Genomic DNA, 19,237 nt, shown 5'->3' on the forward strand with positions numbered 1-19,237 from the left:
ATACACACAACATATGCAGACCCTCTCGTTTTGAAAGATGCTTTTGGGTGCACTATTAAAAAAAAATGTGATGGCTTCATTATTCTAGTTAGGCTATTTATCCACTTTGCATATATTGTGTTGTGTTGAAATTAAGCAATCATGGTATATGAGATTTGTTTTTCAAAGTGTAACTCAGTTAGGCCACACTTGATGTAGGATTTAGCCCAAATCCCTAAAAATATTTATTATGGGGGTTTTAAATGAAGTTGCAAAATTCATATTTTACTTAAGTGCTTTGCACCTGAATAACTATATTTCCAAGTTCCTGGTGATTTGTATATTGTCTATGTTGTAACTGCAAAAAGGCGCACATAAGGGCTCTGCTGAACATCTCCCCCTACTCTTTTGTCCATCCAGCCGTGCAGCAAGCGGGATGTTTACCATCCAAAACGTCCACAGTGTTTGATTGTTACCTCAGTGCCACATACAAGGACACTTGATACTGTACAGTGATGCCTGATTAATGCAAATGCGCTGAAAAAGAAATCTCTAATGATTGCCTCCTTTGTCTTTGTGTGGCAATGACTGTCAAGCCTTTGTTTGACCACTCCCCGTGAATTCTATTAAGCCAAAGCTACACTTCCACTCCGACAGTTGGAAGCATATGCTGTTATTTAAAGGAAAAGCCCGCCGATTTATACTGGGCAGTTAAATTAGTTGCAAACTAAATTATCCAAAATAATCGGAATCATTTCTTTTGCAGACAAAAAACAGCCTTATTGCAGTGATAGAGCAGCTACTTCCATGGAAATACGGGAATAAATATAATAAATCATTATGTTTAGGCTAATTGGAGAAAAATACACCCGGAACACAATTTATTTTTAGGCATTTTTACTTCTTAAAAAAAATCTTCAGCTAAAAAATGAGTTGTGGTCGATAGCGCGTTATTATCCAGTATAGGCTATTATTCCAGGTCATAGACATATCCTGCTGTAGCAGGAAGTCCTCGCGTTGTATCTGTTACCACAAAAAGTTTAGGACGTGCAGCTTCAAGCGGCGGCTCCTTTTAATAAAAACGTCTTGTCAAAATATTTACAATATTAAAAGAAATCAACTCTAATCTTCTAATGAGACGTTCCTCACCACGCAATGCCATCTCTGTCTGTCTGTCTCCCCCTTTCTGCCATTTTTCTCTGTCTCCGTATAAACACAAGTTCCTCTCTCTCTCTCTCTCTCTCTCTCTCTCTCTCTCTCTCTCTCACACACACACACACACACACACACACACACACACACACACACAGATTACACAGTGATTATTGGCGTCAATTGATATTCCGTTATATGTTTGTTTTGTATCCCTATAGGTAAATAAACGCAGGCTGCTCATTGAAATGTTGCCTGAAGAAATATCACAGAAGCTTCTTCGGGCGCCCCAAGTTGCCAGCGGATTACTTTGCAACTCCAGAGCTCCGCCATTGGAGGACGGCCGCACGTGACTACGGCACCCTTCTGGTAAATATTATTCAAATGTTCCACATGGTTAGTCCAAGTGCTCTTCCCTGCATGCTTTTATACATTCAGGTTAATTGTGATCGGATATTAGACAGACAGAACTCCTAGTATTTACTACTGCTGAGGGATTCCTGGTTTTATTTGAGACAGTTTGATGAGCTGGGTCAATGCACCCCCAGCAGTCTGCCCTCCCACTGCAGCTGCATGGCAACAGTTTTGCTATGAGCTCTGGACAAGTGCCAAAACTAAGCGCGGGATACAATGAAGAAGGAGGAGGTGGAGGCCAAGAAGCTGAACTTAATCAGGAAAACATGACTTCCTCTGCTCATGTCAGTTGCAGGTTGAACCCAGGTGAACAGTGTCAGAGCCCACTGGAGCCTCTGGTTCACTGCCATGCCAAGGGCAAGCTGGACATCAAGAGCAGGAGCTGCAGTCTACTCACCATCTGCCGCTCAGGAGTGATCTTTCCCTGGATGAATCAACGGACAACTGACTCTGAACAATCTGGTAACTCTGGTTTTATATATTTTTTCTGCTGCTTTAATTTTGTTCCTTTATTTTTATATATATATATATATATAGTATATATATATATAATATATATATATATAATTTTATATATATATTATTTTATATATTTATTATTTTATTTTGCAAAAACTTTGAAGATATGTCATACATAGCTCTCGTTATTCATAATTCAAGTCCTTCACACTAGGACAAAACAGACAAGACATGCAAAAAACATAAATAAAACTAAATAAATAAAGACACAAAAACAGATCAAACAGCATAATAAATGCACTCAGATAACACTTTTGTGTAGTCCCTAACATTAATGTAAACATTTATAAAATGATCTTTCACTTTTAAAGCTACGAGTGTACACAGTCGTCATTAGCAGCTCTGATGGGGTGAATCAATTTATTTAATGAGCATTTCCCTCATTTGTGCATTGAGTGTTTAACTGATATCTGACCTCAGCTGTCAGACTCTTTAGGCATGCTGCAACTAAAGACACAGTCAGCCCCAGGTCTTTTATACTTGAAAACAAATGTGAAAACAGAGCAAGCACAAGTATCACTAGGTAATAATAGAATGTGTCACCTGCATCATTTATCATGCACAAAAGTACATCCATCAGATGTTTAGGCACTTAAATGAATCACAGTTAAACAAATATCAGTGTCTTGCTCATATTTGTTCTTCTGGGTTGTGTGCAAAGTAACGTTCAACAGCTGCAGTGAGTAGGCTATACTGCACAGAACTACACATTTGCAACTGAGAATCTTCTCTTCAATAACTGTTTGTTAAGTTTATTTTAAGTGTAAAATTACATAATGTCTCAGTATGTTTTACAACAAAAGAAAGAATAGAATTTCAGAAATGCAATTAATATTATTATTATAAAAAACAATATTAAATGTATAAAACAAAAGTACATGGTCAAACAACAAATACGCATTTTTATTGCTTATATGATTCACCAATATGCTTACTTTAAAATAGAAAAACAGAGATAGAGAATATCAATAATAGAATAGAGAAACATCACTATCTTGATGCCACAAACAAGCTAGCACACAACAAGGAAGCTCCCAGTGTGTTAAGCAGAGCACTTTTCTCTCTAAGGTCACTACAGGCTTTATTAGGTTAGCTTATTAGGTATCCATTAACCCCTGTGTGTTATGTTGTTATCAACAGGGCCCTGGTATCGCTCATATACATGTCAAATGGAATCTCTAATGGTGGTTATTTTCAGTGGTAGTCCCAAGGTACCTTTTAAGTGACTGAGATGGGGATTTGACAGGTCTGCTTCCGTGTGTAGCTGTGATTAATGTGGCCTGTCAGGCAGCCGTAGTGGCGTCAGATGTTTCCCCCAGACTGTTTCTTCGGGAGGTAACTTTCCCTGAACACATGACACAGTAGACAGCCAGTCTTGTATAGTGTCTCAAGCATGACTGAATACAAGGAAGAGCTGAGGGCCCTACTTTGTCCCAGGTTGATTGGCTGAGGATTAACATGGGCCTTACTGGCACTTGAAGTGCTTCTGTGGAGGGTATACATTTCAGGATAGACTTGTTAAAAATGTGACTTTTAACGCCCTCTTCTATATGTGCTTCCTTCTGCATCAGTCAGTGGTGGTGTGGCGGCGGGTCTGTCAGGCAGAGGAAGACTCAGTGTCAGGAGGGAGAGAACAGCCTTCACCAACAGCCAGCTGCTGGAGCTGGAAAAGGAGTTCCACTTCAGCCCTTACCTGTGTCGTCCTCGGAGGCTGGAGATGGCGGCCGTGCTGCAGCTCACAGATCGCCAGGTCAAAATTTGGTTTCAGAACCGCAGGATGAGGTACAAGAAGGAGCACAAGTATGGGAAGGTGGCAAGTTTGTCCCAATGGTCTCCCTGCAACCCTTCCCTAAGCTCAAGCTCATGTGCGGACCACCTGAGGTTTTCAGGTGCATGTGTTGTTCAAACGTCCTCCTCAGAGCTACACTTCATGGATTATGCTCCTATGTCCTCTCTTTTTGGTGCTCATAGTGACGCCAGCAGTGGTCAGTGTATTGAACCCCCAGACCTGCCCCATCTGAGCTGCATACTTCCATCTGTTGCAAATGGTCCTCCGCCTTCCTGTACGGGCGCAGATAGTCATCACCATGCTGGCATTTCAAACTGGCCCTAGGGCCCCATAATGGCGATCCCTCCTGTGCTCATCAAAATCTCAATGATACATTCACTTTCACTTACTTATGAAAGACTGGAGGATGTCTTATTAGCCTCCCTGGGTTGAAATCCCTTTAATACACCTGTTCACCATTCATGAAACATTTTAATTAAACTATATGAACATATCTTAATTAAAGGAGAGCTACAGTGTTATCATTTGTGTTTCTCAGGCGCAGTGACTGAAGACTGCAGGTCAAGCTTGCTGCTCGTATTGTATGCACACGGCATACACAAGAAATCCGAGCGATTAATAATTACATGTTTCGCTGTAATTTTGTGGCTGTTTGCATTTATATTGTCGTTGCATGTATAATGCATGTGGGAATCATGTTATAAGTGATTTTTCTATTTCCCTCTGTTGTCAGACAATAGCCAAATTTGGCCCTCCTTTTTCATTATCTACTGTAAATAACAGGTAATTTGTGCAAAATGTTTTAACAGTGAAATGGGCAGAATAATGTTCATATTGAATTATGTTATATTTTTGTTAAAGCCATTAAAGCATACGGCAAGTCTTTGATACGGTTCTTGATTAATTGAGATGTCATACTGAACATGCTTAATAAATGCATTTGGGGAAACCGTAGCTCTTGTGCAATGTTTACCCTATTCATCGCTGATTAGAGTTACATTTTTTCCAGCAGTATTTCATGATTAAGGATTCCTGGATTAGATCCCAAATGGGGAAAAGAATTGGAAAGATTCTGTAATCAAATTAAGGCATGCTTTAGATTCATTGAAAACTCTACAGTACTGTGCATTCAAGTTGCACAATCTTGCCACATAAGCCTCTCCCTTGCTCCTGCCTACAAGTTCCTCACCATTAATCACTGAGACAAGGCAGTTTTTCCAGCACTCCAACCACAAGCTCTGAACCCACTGGGCACCATGACAAGATATCTTGCCTCCTTCCCAACCCTTGCCTTATTTTCAATAGCCAGATTGTAGTGCTGCAAGTTGGGGCTGGCCTCCCTCTCAGGGGGCATGTTAGTTGTGTAGCTTAGAAGCCTTTCCAGCAGCCTATAGGCCACAACAGACCAATGAGGTTCAATCACTAATGACAACATATTATTTTTCAAGAACAATGAGGAGACTTTGTTTTTTAACAGCACCCACTGTGCCACTGTGACAAGTGGAGTCTCAAATGTAAACAATGTCATGGAAACACTGTTCTCTTGCTATTTTTGATTTCATAATTTTGACTCTCACTGCGCTAAATTACGCACGGGAATTATGTGTTTATTTGACAGAAGTGGGTCACAGGTTCTCTTGGGTCTCGACAGTTTAACAAGTCAAACATAAACAGCAACTTTCACGATGAAGGAGTGAACCTCCTCTTACTTGATAGTGTGAGCCGGAGTATCAATAATCCTAACAAAACTTAACATATTTTTTTGGACATGCTGACAGCTTTCTATCAGTGGCCGTACAGTAAATGAGCTGTCACAGAGGACTACTGACAGCTATGAAATGAGGAAGCTGATCCCCTGGTGGTCCTGGATAGAATGACTTCCTGCTTCTAATTCATTAGATAATCAGTCAGTGGATCAGCTGTCATTTGGTAAATATTTGACACCATTTTCAGCAAGTCTCAGTAGGTGTCAGGGGAGCTATATAACAGCTATAACTCTGTGGAAATTTTGAATAAAATAAAATGAGGTCTACACCACATCTGCATCAAAGAGGTGGTGACAGTTCTGTAATTTAAGAGAAAAGTCATAAAGGCAAGTGAGAGTAAAATGCAAAGCAAGACAAAGTTCTCCCCTTTTAAATATGTTTGCCTACAAAGAGAGCAAGAGGGGCGGTTGTGAAGAGGAAGAAGCAGACCGTGTTAAATTCCTGAGATTCTTGCATATGCTGGGTGATTTATGGTGTTAATGGTGCCGAGGCTCAATAGGAACTTTACCTCTGGTTCCAAACCACATTCTCCTTCCAGACGCTAAAAGCCAGGAGGATCCACACACTGGAGTGCAGTAATTCTGTGAATGGGGTCAAGGAGGATCCCCAAGGGTCAAGGAAAGCCCCCCCTAAGGGCCTCACTGCAAGAGGGAACAGTCCATTTAAGCATTAAGTTAGCCAGTTGTTCTCACATTGTGTGGCTCCTACTTAGCAACTAAAGTCATTATTTCCTTTTTACTCACTTGACCCCAGTTTGATGACATCTGTTTTCAGGGGGGATCGGCAAAGCCAAAAATCTTTACGTTTAAAATAAATTCCGTGCTTTGATGAGACTGGAGCGAGGCAATACGTGGAACTTTGAAGTGATAAATGATGCCAGCCGTGGTGCCATGAAACCAGCTTTGGTTACGGTCCATCATTAATTTTGAAATGTTTGCATTATGTCCTTTACAGTGACTGATGCACCACTGTCCCATTTGCAGCTGTTATGAAACTGATTTTGGGGTTAGACTTGAAAAATACTCTATGCATCAAGACTTTTCTTAAGCTGCCATGAAAATAAAACTGCTGCATCTTTAACAAAGATATGCTACTTTAATTATCTTTCAAAGCATTTGCTCCTGCATTCAACACATGTAAAGCCTGAAGCTCATCATGTTACTATCACAGTAAGCTGCTGGGTTCTACTGGAGTATTATGTTATTACCGGTATGTGGTAATTCCATTTATTGTATGAGGATCACTATCGGATGAAATAAATGATAATAATATATGTCTATGTGACAGCATCTTCTCTTATTGGTGTGTATGCTCTGCCTGTCTATTCTGTGATTGGTTGGTAAGCTAAATAAGAGTTCCCATCATCATCTGAGCACCATTAAGGACCCCTTTCTCTCCCTGTGTACTTTGGGATTTGTTTGGCTTTGGTCTTCATCAACTGTTTTTGTCTTTACATCTTACACCACAATCTATAAATGTACTTATTTACACCACTAATTAATGCCAATGACTGACACACATTTTATGAATTGGAATAAACGCCTTCCGAAAGCACAAACAACTCTTTCAATACTGTGGCCTTAGTTTTTCATCTATTTATTCACAATTCATTTATTTATTAGGAGGATGCTTTGACAAACAAGGCTTCATCAGAGCACAAACAGAGTGATATCCTCCTCAAGATATAGTCATTGTAGTAATAAACAACAAGTCCCCATCATGACATCAACCCTGAAACCATAAACTGGCATCTCATGGAACAATGTATGTGTACAAACTCAACACATTCAAAATACAAGGTTAAGTTGAGAAAGCTAGTTTTTCTTTTAAATCATTATGTTTAATAATTAATTTAATGATTGGTATGATGAAAATTATTGAAATAAAGCCTTTTCATAGTGTGACTGTTACATACAATACTTCGGTCCACTGTTGAGCAAAACCCTGAACTTTTATGCCTGGCCTTTAAAATGTTTTGTTCTTTTTATGACCTATTAACCTTCTCAGCTTTTTCCCTCCACAGTAGTAACTGCTGCCCACCAGTCTCTCCAGGTGCTTGTTGCTCAAGATGATTGTTAAGTATCAATTTCCTGTGTCACCTTTATGGGTTTTATTTATTTGTCTGTTCCTTCATGTGGAACAGAGCCTGAGCATTACTCAGGTAGATGGATTATAACTCAACTGCTACGACTCATCAATCTTGGAAATTTGACTTCCTGAATCTCATACAACTGTTACTGTCATATTACAGCAAAGCATTATCAAGATCAATGACATTTTAAATGCTTCCCAGTTAAGGATGATCGGTGACAATAAAAAGGTAAGTTGGTGATGAAACTGTCTCAGCTGTGGTGAGCGGCACTGTGCACAGTGACAGTCACCTGCTGGAGCTCACTTTTCCCTCTGAAGAGCTCCAGTTAAATGAATGGACTTGTAATCACAACAGTCACCCTGCTAAATGTCACATGTTGACCATTATCGATCACACAAGAATTATTTAACACCCAACAGCTTTATCACACAGAATCCAATCATAGCACACTTTCTTTTGGCTGTTTTCACACAAAAAAAAGATTATAATAACATCTGCAGCATTAAAATATATCAGACTGCTGATGTTTGGGTGTTGTAAATATTCAATGTATGTTTTTTGTTTGAGGTCCTGGAGACTGTCTTTCACAACACAAAAAACATACTTAACATAGTTTTATGTGCTTGATACCTCACAACTTTTCCAGTTGTAAAGTTCTGTTTGGGGTCCCAGACCCCCAGCTGTAAAATAGCTAAATATAATGGTTTGTAATCTGCTCTATGTCTGTGATTGGTATTGACAGTACTTTGTACGCAGCACTACATCTCCTGAACCCCAAATAAGTCTCTGGGGTCAAATTTACTCACATTAGTAATATCACAATGCAGAATAACACACTATACTTTTCTATGCCTGTGAATGACATTTTGACAAACAAAAGGAATGTATACACATACTCATGAATAGCTAATATAACATTTAACATTTGTGTAGCAACAATGCTTCATTGTCATTTCCATATGTTGTCACATCACATGTGCAAGCCAAGTTATGGGCAACCACTACATATTGGGTTTTAATACTTTTAGAAGGAAATCAAAAAAGTATTTAAAGGAAACTAAATTTGGTTAGTTTTGCTAATATTGTTACACATACAGCAGTTGGGTCTGAGGGTCTCCACATAATCAGGAAGTAAAGCCAATGTCAACAAAACACAAAGGTAAAACCTGGGACATTTGACACAAGATTGTATTTCATTGACTGTATGAATAATCATTGTTGAACTTAAATTGTTAAAACTAAACATTTCTGAAACAGTAATATTACAACCATGTCATTTTTCTGTCATTAAACAGTGGTCCAGTGATTACAAACTCATATCATGAAGCCAAACGTTGTTCAAACCCAGATAACTTCACTCTAAATTCTACTAGAGAGGCCAACGTTTTAAAAAAAATACAAAAAAATGTGTATAAAGACATATAGAATATTTCCATTTGATGGAATGTGCCGCCATAAAATTCATGTAGTCCTGTGGATGAATATTTATATAACAGAGAGCTGAGACTGTCAGACAGTGTGAAATAGGATGATTTTAACAAACTTGATGCTACTTAATGGGGATTAAAAGACATTAAACTAATATTTGGATATTTTAAATATCCAATACCTTATTTGTCTAGACTTTTAACTTTCAAACTTTTCCACGGTTGACATTTTTCCTTTTATGACTGCAGGAAAAATCCGTCCTGAGCCTCAACACAAGATTAGTGCTTTATTAATACAGTGTCATTTTTCTATCAGCATTTTGCTATTAACCATGATTAGCATGCACAGTAGACTACTGATCTACATTGTGAACAAGCAGGGGATGTTTAAGCAAAGCATTTTTTTTAAAACCACTCCTTCTCTTTCCCTGCAGCGAAAACAATGCTGTATGAAGGATAATATTACAGAGTGTGCTGCAATGATGAACATTTCCTCCTGTTTCATGTTTAACCCTGCTCATTTCCCACAGTAAGAACTCCGGAAACACACAAGTGTGCGCAGCAGCTTGGGGGGAAGATGACTGATGGCTTGTTGTCATGATGTTTGGGATTCTGCCGACTCGAAGCCTCTTGGCTCACTGAAGCTGTGAGGCGCTGCAGTACATACTACAGGCTATTGTTGAAAAGTCCTGGTATTAGCAAGGTATTGCTTCATTGTCACACTGTTGAGTCTGTGCAGAATGCAATTATCTGTAATGTCCCTGGCAATTTGCACTGTAGTTGCATTGGATTTATGACTACGGTTCATGTACTGTGACAGATTTTATACCAACTACGAAGCAAGGACAATTATTAGAATTTCACACCGTGAGTCAATGGATTTCTTTGTTTTCAAGTGGTAATCCCTGGATTGCGTGCGACCTGGGTATACACTAAGCTAAACCTCACTTCTGACATCACTATTTTTCAAAAATGTCAATATTTGAAAAACACAGACATGCTCTATCAATCACACAGATAGCCATCTTTCAACCGGTCAATGTGCCACACTTGGATATATGTCTGCTTGTGCCTCAGCCCTGCTCTGACCCTTTCTCTCTCTTTATTTCTCTTTGCCTTATTACAGCTCTATCATGATGCCACATTGATGAGCCGAAGCTCCATAAACATGGCAAAGATGGCTGTCATCTTCCCCTCCTGGAACTGCATTAACGGCAGTGACCTCTCTGGCTGTTGGTGACAGTCGTCTGTCAGCGCTGGTTAATTCCCGTCTTGTGAGGGTCAAGAGCTAACATATAATGAGGCTTGACAGTGTTGGAGGGCTAGACATGGGTCTGGTGTCAGCGGTGACCATGTAGCATCATGTCAGCAGCAGCAGGATGAGGGTTCAATTCAAACCACGGGGGTAATCCGAGCACGGCCACGCTGATCCCAGGGCCTCGACTGCCTATTGACACACATCAGAGCATGGACGCAAAACAAATTAGCATCAGTCAATATTCTCTCCCTCCTCCTGCCTCCTGACACAGCCACCCAAGTGCTGTCATGTTTGCCTCACCTCCAGTCAAAACAATAGAGACAATAGAGAACATGATGGGAAACGCCTGCACTGAGTTTTAAGAGGATGTTTTAGGGTTGGGGGCAGAATATACACATTTCTGGTCTGTGTGTAGATGAGGTGCAGGATTTGGTTTGAGGCAAATCAAATTCAGAAGTGGATCAATTTCACCTGAGATTATTTTCTTGCTTATTTCTCATATAAAATGTCTGGTTTAGGGGATACAAGCTGTCCAGAGGAAGGAGCCTGGCTGTAGATGTTTTTGTTGTGCTAAATGTGATAATATAACTTCTGTTGCATAAAAGGTGCTGGGCAGTGATGTGGAACAACACTTCAAATATGCTAATAAAGCATATGGCACTTCTAGGGAACAAACATGGATTGGTGTTCTCGTTCTACATGATAAAAAGGTTACGTGGTTTTAAATGTAATTTGAATATGTCCAAGGGCTGCAATAGGCTGAGGCTGCAGCGTAAAAAGAAAAAGAAAAAAATACAAAAAAAATTGTTTGCATACGGGAAAGCAGAGATTGCTCCCACCTTTTTTTTTTTTTTTTCTTCTTCTTCTTCTTCTTCTTCTTCTTCTTCTTCTTCTTCTTCTTCTTTTCGGTCAGGATGTCTTTTCCCCTCTCTGCAACCCCTTCCCGCCTCCCCCTCCCTCTGCTGAAAGCCATTACAGAAATACAATTTCTAATACCTCTGCACAGGTCTTCGATCGACTGCAAACAAATTTATATTCAGGCGGTAAACAGAAAGCTGCAGAGATTTATTTATTGAGTGTGGAGGAGAGAAACAAGCTAGCGCGTGAACCCTGAGTAACCTCCGAGCTGACATGAAGATGGATCAGTGCACCCTGCAAATGCATGGAGAGAAGGGATATATTGCACTCAGTCATTCAGCACATCGCTGCCTGTAGAATCCCATTAACTCCCACAGCTGGGACCATATTTCTGTGTTGTAAGAATGCAGTTAGAAGTTGTTCATTACGCTGAATTATTTTGTAATTACTGCAGACTTAAAAGACAAAGGAGATAGTGTTCCAATAAAACGATAAGAACAGTAGCAGATTTAAGTTTAGGTTAAATATCATTATTAACATATAATAATAATAATAATAATAATAATAATAATAATAATAATAATGACATGGCTTTTAATAGGTTATTAGATGTTTTTGATTGATCTAAGCATAGAGGGACAGAAACAATAAATAATTCCAATGAATTCTAAATAATATAATTTCGACATCATGGCTCCAGTTTCAGTGATACTTTGTAAAGCGACTAAGCCAATCACATGAAACATGACTGATAATAAAACTGGCTAATTATTTAATTCAATTGTTGGATTTCTTGGGAAATATACAACACAATCTATTCGATATACTGTATGTTGAAAGCAAAACAATTAGGCTAACCTGTTCGGAGATTAGACATTAACATTGGCACATTAGAATATTAATTCCGGTTAGTTTGAATGTATGCGTAAAGGCTGCACGACACACAGATGTGTGTATTTGAAAGTGGGTCACCAGACTTTAAGAGACAAAAAACCTCTGCTGCACTGTGGAGCTCATTGACATTTCACTTCTGTGCTTGAGGTGAATTATGTGCATGTTTGCATGTTTTTAGAGTAGTGTATAGGTGCAATCCTGGGTTTTGTGTACACTTTGGGAGTGTTTTCGTTTGTTTATGTCACTCAAGTTTGAATAGCAGCATGTAGCGTTGTTTGCACATGCATGGAAAGTATCACACGGTGATTCATGGCTGAGTAAACACAGATGTCTTGAGAAGGGGGGAAAAGCACAGTTCTAAAAACAGATTTTTGGGCTCTGTATAAACGAACGCGCTCTATTTTTTGGCGGAGGGACCAGCTCATCTAGCCGAGGAGCTAGTTTAACCTGGAAATGAACATGTCCTCTCTGACAATTACAACTTCTTGATCTCCGCTCGGAGCCATTTTTGTATTTGTTCGAGGCTAATTACAAATGTGCTGCCACTGAACTTCTAAATACCAGCTGTCACGACCTCTGAACCCATTAAGTGTGCCTTTCACATGACCTAAGCCCTTTGCTAAAGAGGGTCTCGGGTTTTCAAGAAACCTTGACAAAATTTGCATTATCCATTAGCTGCATCAATGTAGGCTTATATTATGCTAATTTAGCTTTGGGAAAAAAAGAAGTGTTCATTGTTGTCATGAAAAATAATCAAAATACCAGAATTTGACCCAAAACGTAGCCCATTTGTCTATTTCTTTGTGTGTGATACAAACACGTCTGACGTCATAGCCTGCCTGTCTACATAGGTGAGAGGCCCATGAAGGCCCTGTGTCTGCTGCTGCTGATCATGATGACCTTCCTCGCTGCCTTTAAAGATGTGTTGTAGTTTTGCTATGGCTGCATGGTGCAACTCTTTGTGTTCGGACACTATTAAAATGTTGACCTAAAGTGAGTTTCTCAACTCGGTTTAATCAGTGTTGTCCTCTCTGATGACAGAGATGTCCAGCTATTGGCCGAGACCAGGAGGGCACGTCATCTCCATCAATCAGGGACTGCTGTTTCTCCTCTGAGGAATGTCCCCACGGTCGTCCAGCCGCCTGACCATGCGTTACTTGGATGCATGAGAGGCCGGGCATAAAGTGCAACCCTGTCCAATGATTATGCAGGGGAGAGGTGATAATGACTTCCTATCAAGAGTTAACGGCCGAAGGGGAGAGTAGCCCTCTGTTCACGGGCTGCTGCCGGGCAAAAGAGGTCATAAACCGGGACCTGGACGTCAGGACTCATCCTGAACTCGGCAGTCGTGATGAGGAAGGGAAACTGGAGGTGGAAGTCGCCTCAGGATTGAATTCTCCGCATCCCCGGTACTTAACTCTCTCCAACAGTTTGGCTCTGTGTACCTCTTTGGACAGCCCTCCTCCACCGTGTGAGACTCTCGAGGGCTTCTCGACACCGGCCTGCCCCCACTCGTCCCGTGTCCCCTGGCGGTGCAGGGCGCAGGGGCAGGGCTCTCCAGGACGCGGATTCTGCGCGTCAAATAACAACGAAACGCTACGATCCGGCGTTGGGTCACTTACAGAGCAAATTCATATCTACTCTCGAAATGTCCCCGAGATTCACGCCGCCACGGGGATTTCTGCTGGCTCGGACTGTAACGTAGCTTATATGGATGTAAGCAGAAAAACTTTTGAGTGGATGAGAGTGAAGAGGAGTCAGCACCGGCCGGGTAAGTTATTGTTAAGAGAGAATGGGCACGCGATAAGGGATAAAGTAACCTTAAATGTATTCAGGATAATTGAATTTATGTTTAGCTTTAAGCTTTGGATAACTTTCATTCATAGTTGGGAAAGTTTGGTCGAAGTTTAATCTGGAAAAAAAAGAGAAGAAATAGCTGACGTGTTTTGTGCGTCACCGTGCACAATTTTCTCCGTCACCAATAATAAAGTTGAATCTAAAAATAAATAATGTCCCACTTTTAAAAGCATATTAAACCGTTTAAAATGCAGCACTAGCTGTTTACTCAACGTCACCTTTGAATATGGACATGAGGACTCGGTTACTATTTCCTTAACGGCTCCATGTTAATGTAAGTCTGTTAGGTTATTTAACATTGTCGCTCCACCTACTGTTGCAAGAAGGTTTTAGACTGCACACACAAGTAGGGTGCAGTAGTACAGCCAAAGGCCTGCTTAGCCTCACTGTATATTCAACCCGGAAAATGATCAATTATTTACCCTTGCCCTTACTAACCAGTAGCATTTGAATAATGCAACAGACCACTGCCTGTCAAGACTCACAGGAAGTTGAGTAAAACTTACTGTTGTAAGCTGGAGTGCTCCCTGAGTATTGATTAGTTGTCTGTTTGTAATGAAAGCCCTTGTGTATTGATTTCAGTTTGCAGCACCTTTACATGTGTCCACCTTTTTAACATAATTGCTGTCACAGATCATCATTTCCCTGACTGATGAGTCTTGGGCAGAGAGCCCACAGAATAATACATATCCCAGGCTTTAAAAAAAATACCAATAGCCTACTAATGTGAAAAATGCCTATCAATCCTCAGTTTGTGTGAGTGATAGTATCTTATATAGATCCTTCATTTGATCAATAATGTCAGTTGACTGACTGACCACTGGACTTGAGTTGGATTTCATAAATTTTACACAGACGAAGATTGACTACAGTGGTGGTCCAGTCTTTTTTCTTCTTTTCCACAGCACAATGTCTGTCTGCTGTAAGCGTGCTGCTGACCCAAATGTTCAGTGACCAAAGATGCAGGATGGTCATCATAACCACCAGAAAAGGCCTGAGCTCCTATGCAAGGACTGCAACAAACACAAAGCTGCTGCAAAATTCACATTGCACATTATTTCTGATGATGCTGCACAATAGGGTCATTTGACTTGCACAAAACTACAATCTTTAGCTTTCGATGACCTCCTTGCATGCTCATTCATGATTAGCATTGCCTTAATTTCTGATAAAGGCGGGGAGAGGCAAAAGATCACAATATAACACATTTGACTTGGAACATTTCAATGTTACGATGCAGAAAGCACAAACTGACAAAATATATTAATATTTGGACAGCGATGTGCATTCACACACCTTGATACACATTATTCTCTGGTGCTGCTATATAGAAGCCAAAGGTGATAAAAACACCTTTGATTTGTTATAAATATTGCAATCTTGTAACATGCAACAAACACAAAACTACAATTTTTAGCTTTTGATTACCTCCTTGCACCTACTTCAGAATATAGATGAGTGGACAAACATTTCACTGTGAGGGAGGCAAAAGGTGACAACAACACATTTCACTGCCCGAGGAATCACTTTATTCATAAAACGCTTTAGCCACTCATCTGATCCAAATCTGTGCACTTGAGAGAAAGCCATTTGGTCACACCCACCCACACATCTCTTCGCAGTACTGTTAGTATCTTTGTAACCTCTTTCTGTATCTCTCTGAAGGGGATCATCTGTAGGAGTAACTCATTAGTGCTACTGTGTAACTTGAAAATGAGTCATTAGTGAAAGTATGCTTTTCTCTGGAGGTTGTATTGGTTTTGGCACAAAACAAAGCCTCGCATATTCTTCCATGTTGAAAGGCCTCCACAGACCTGCAGTAACCTGATCTCTTGGCTCAGAGTATATACTCCCAGTGCGTCATTCTTCAATTATGCTTTGACAGCACCTGAATTACTGTGGGCTGGATGCCCAGATGACTGAGGCAATGTGTATCGATCTATCCCTTTTCTTCTTCCCTCTCCTTGGCTTGGAAGGCCCTTCCATTCCTTTTGCTGCCTGACTATTTTTAAGCATGCAAGTCATTTCTCAAATATTTAGTTTGATTCTTTTATGCCTTCTGGCCGGCATCAATTCTATTATCTTTGGAGCTATTAATCAGAATGTGCATGTGATTTGCACTCCTGAAAGCTGAAGTTCTTAATTACGTACAGTTCCTCTGTATTGGTTCTTCATTTTCACTGCCCTCCAATTCTCAGGCTCGGTTACCTTGACATTCATTTTCTTAAAACACAGATGTCGACATTTATCCTATAACTGACCTTTCCATCTGCTATGCTTTTCCAAGTGGCTAGAGGCCTGTTAACCTTCCTACTTATGAATTGTGGTGGGAGACATTGCTCTACACCTGGCACACTGTCTCCATTATACAGCAGCAGCACATTTTCTCAGAGGCAAAGACACTGACGACTTACCCACAATGTCAGCAAAGAAAAATCAAGATATAGCTGCAGTTCCTGTCGTTCATTTCACATAAGTAGCACAGATGATACTTTAATGTGTGACCCAGAAACCTCAGAGAACAAAAATGGAGACATTTGTCATTAATGCAGTGTTCGAAAGGATTTGTAAACTGTTAAACTGTCATTGACACAGAACGGCCTAAAGGCAAATTATTAATGATCCCGATGAATACAGTTAATGGACTGTAAATGATACAAAGTTGTTTTGAATCGCCAACATTTCGCTGACAACTTTTATCTGCAATACACAGCGGCACATTTGGCTCTACTATTCGGTGAACTTGTCTTGGATACACTTTAAAAGCATCAATTTTATAAAATAAACGTGAGGCATTCAAATGTTTCAGAGTCAGAGATGTCGATTCAAATCTCAGTTCATTTTTTAGGCTGTAGTTTGTGATGTTGTTGCATGAGATTGCATTGGTGTTTCTATTATTATGTCCATGTAGATTACACACAATTCCCCATCCACCCCATCCCCATCCAAGATTTTACAATGTGCCTATGGCTACTGCTAAAGTTGATGCCTCGATGAAATACGTCTGTGTTATACAGACAGAAAAATGGCACTTGGTGAAGACTTTAAATCAACAAACTGGCTCCGGGCCAATTCCCACAAATCAGTTTCTTGGAAATAATTTTATTGAATGCTTGAATATTTGTTTAACTCAGTTCTTTAGTATCAAACAAACCTGTGTTTTTTTGTTTATTTCTTATTATCACAGAAATTACCAGACCAGTATCAGATAGAGCTATAATAAATATTTTATTCAGGAAGGATTAGGATAGGATTCATACAAATGTTATGAATACATATAAATGACATTCACTAAAGCTTATTATACAAGAATTGTTTCTGTTTATACTCTGGAATAATTCCTCATCTTATTTCCTGGATAAGGGCACGGATAGTGTTTTGTACTTCTTTTTTGGGTAACCTCATTGATCTTGCTGACGACTGTTTTCATGTCCTCTGTTCCCAGCCAGGATGCACATGACCTGTGGGTTCAGTATTGTTGGCTCGGGCCTCGTTGCTGTAGAGGCTGGGAGCAGCAGCATCTGCACGGATGGCCATCCCACGGTGAACGGGGCCCCAAGGATCAGCTTCAGCACAAAGCAGCTGACCGAGCTGGAGAAGGAGTTCCACTTCAACAAGTACCTGACGCGGGCCAGGCGGGTGGAGGTGGCCAGCGCCCTGCAGCTCAGCGAGACGCAGGTGAAAGTTTGGTTTCAGAACAGACGCATGAAGCAGAAGAAATTACAGAGAGACGGGCTGCTCTGCGACCCGCTTCCCGCGGCACTGCACTCACACGCCGACACTCTGGACACCTGCCCCTCTCCTTGACCGACCTCGCCAAAACACCTGCCCCTGAACTCCTGAACCGCAGGAGCTACATCACGCGTTACACATGCAAGGGCGCCTGCCTGCAGATGTTTTGATTCCCGTTTGCATCGGTTTCAATTAGGCTTCACCTTTATTTGCTTACCACGATGGATGCTTATCGCAAGAAGCGCAATGGCAAGTTTCGTCATGCAAGAACGGCTCAAAACAATTTGTCATCCTCTCCCGGGTTCAGACTGGCGCTCTGATTTGAATATTAAAATTCAAGTCATTGCATCGCGCTTCATATCTATACACAGTATAAACAAGGAAACAAAATTATATTAATTGTCCATAGAAACTGTGGCAGACTATTTGTTTATTTATTTTGTACAATTTATCTAGGAACTGACTTTACTTAAATAGTTATTCAACAGGACACGTGCCTCCTAGTTTTGTTTAAACTAGTTATTTGTTATTTATTAAAACTACTACTACATTTGAAATTGTTTATTCTAGTGACAGAAAGAAAATACATTATTAGTAGCCTAAGTTTGACTAATTATTCTAACAGATTACAATACTGCTTTCTCAACCAATTCAAGATGCAGCATTGTGGGGATTTCTTTTTATATTTCTTTAAGAAGGTGAAGATGTACCTGTTGTAGACAAATCACATCTTTAACATGTTAGCAGATAATTACCAGGCTAATTTAGCAGAGTTTTAATGCTGCTTTAATGTTGTGTATTTTGTCCGGTTTTAAGGTGTTCATCCACGGATTAAAATGCCATAATTGACTGATAGATTTATTGACCGCTCGCATTACGAGTATTGATCCGTGGTGATCCATCTATTTGAGGCACAAATCTAGGAGCATTTGCGTGCGTCTGTAACTGCATGTTAATGGGATGTGGAAACATCACGATCGGGAGTTGTTGCGTCTTTTATTACCTCTATATACATGCATCAGAAAATGACAATTTAGCTTGAACACTCATGCGGGAGAGCAGACAATAAAACGCTGTCTTGGCTGTTTTGCAGATCAACCAATAAATTGTTTGGCCCTAGCAGCTCGAGCTGCTAAATATTCCTTCCAGATTCACATCTCATCTCATATCAAGTAAATGATTGTAAACTCGGCCCTTAAACACTGTTATGTTCCCGGTATCGCAATGCGTTTCTGTCATGTTAATGTCTATTCTAATATCAAGATATGAGGCCATCGGCCACATTCATTCTATGTAAGGGCATATTTTTGTTTAGTTTTAATTAGCGGTTATTGCACTGGATATGAAGGTTAGTAGATGCAAAGCCGATGTTAATAACAACAAAGGAATTAAACTTAAAGCATCTGGGTGTCGCTTAGAAATAAACAGCGAGAATCAAAATGAATTTGGCTAAGTAGGTGCGTTTTAAACCTTTAACAGGTGTCCTCATTGGAATCTGGC

The 19,237-nt window shown here is 40.2% G+C and overlaps 2 protein-coding genes across 2 annotated transcripts; both read left to right on the forward strand.

Moving 5' to 3' along the window:
• The first annotated feature begins 1,521 nt into the window (after positions 1–1,521).
• LOC144520915 (homeobox protein Hox-D3-like) lies at positions 1,522–4,792 on the forward strand. The gene is made up of 2 exons (XM_078255036.1): positions 1,522–2,007; positions 3,636–4,792. Exons 1-2 carry the CDS (start codon positions 1,668–1,670, stop codon positions 4,175–4,177), a joined length of 882 nt encoding a protein of 293 aa, XP_078111162.1. The 5' UTR covers positions 1,522–1,667; the 3' UTR covers positions 4,178–4,792.
• An 8,580-nt stretch (positions 4,793–13,372) lies between these two features.
• hoxc1a (homeobox C1a) lies at positions 13,373–18,968 on the forward strand. The gene is made up of 2 exons (XM_078253966.1): positions 13,373–13,919; positions 17,451–18,968. The coding sequence occupies exons 1-2, from the start codon at positions 13,373–13,375 to the stop codon at positions 17,810–17,812; spliced, it is 909 nt and encodes a 302-aa protein (XP_078110092.1). The 3' UTR covers positions 17,813–18,968.
• The last annotated feature ends 269 nt before the right edge of the window (positions 18,969–19,237 follow it).

Source organism: Sander vitreus, chromosome 7 (assembly GCF_031162955.1).
Source record: "Sander vitreus isolate 19-12246 chromosome 7, sanVit1, whole genome shotgun sequence".
NCBI lineage: Eukaryota > Metazoa > Chordata > Actinopteri > Perciformes > Percidae > Sander > Sander vitreus.

Excerpts from the sequence above, each read along its gene's own strand:
- hoxc1a (XM_078253966.1), top strand. The coding sequence starts at position 13,373 with ATGACTTCCTATCAAGAGTTAACGGCCGAAGGGGAGAGTAGCCCTCTG. Across the intron at positions 13,920-17,450 it reads GAGGAGTCAGCACCGGCCGG|CCAGGATGCACATGACCTGT; the intron begins GTAAGTTATTGT and ends CTCTGTTCCCAG.
- LOC144520915 (XM_078255036.1), top strand. The coding sequence starts at position 1,668 with ATGCACCCCCAGCAGTCTGCCCTCCCACTGCAGCTGCATGGCAACAGT. Across the intron at positions 2,008-3,635 it reads AACTGACTCTGAACAATCTG|TCAGTGGTGGTGTGGCGGCG; the intron begins GTAACTCTGGTT and ends CTTCTGCATCAG.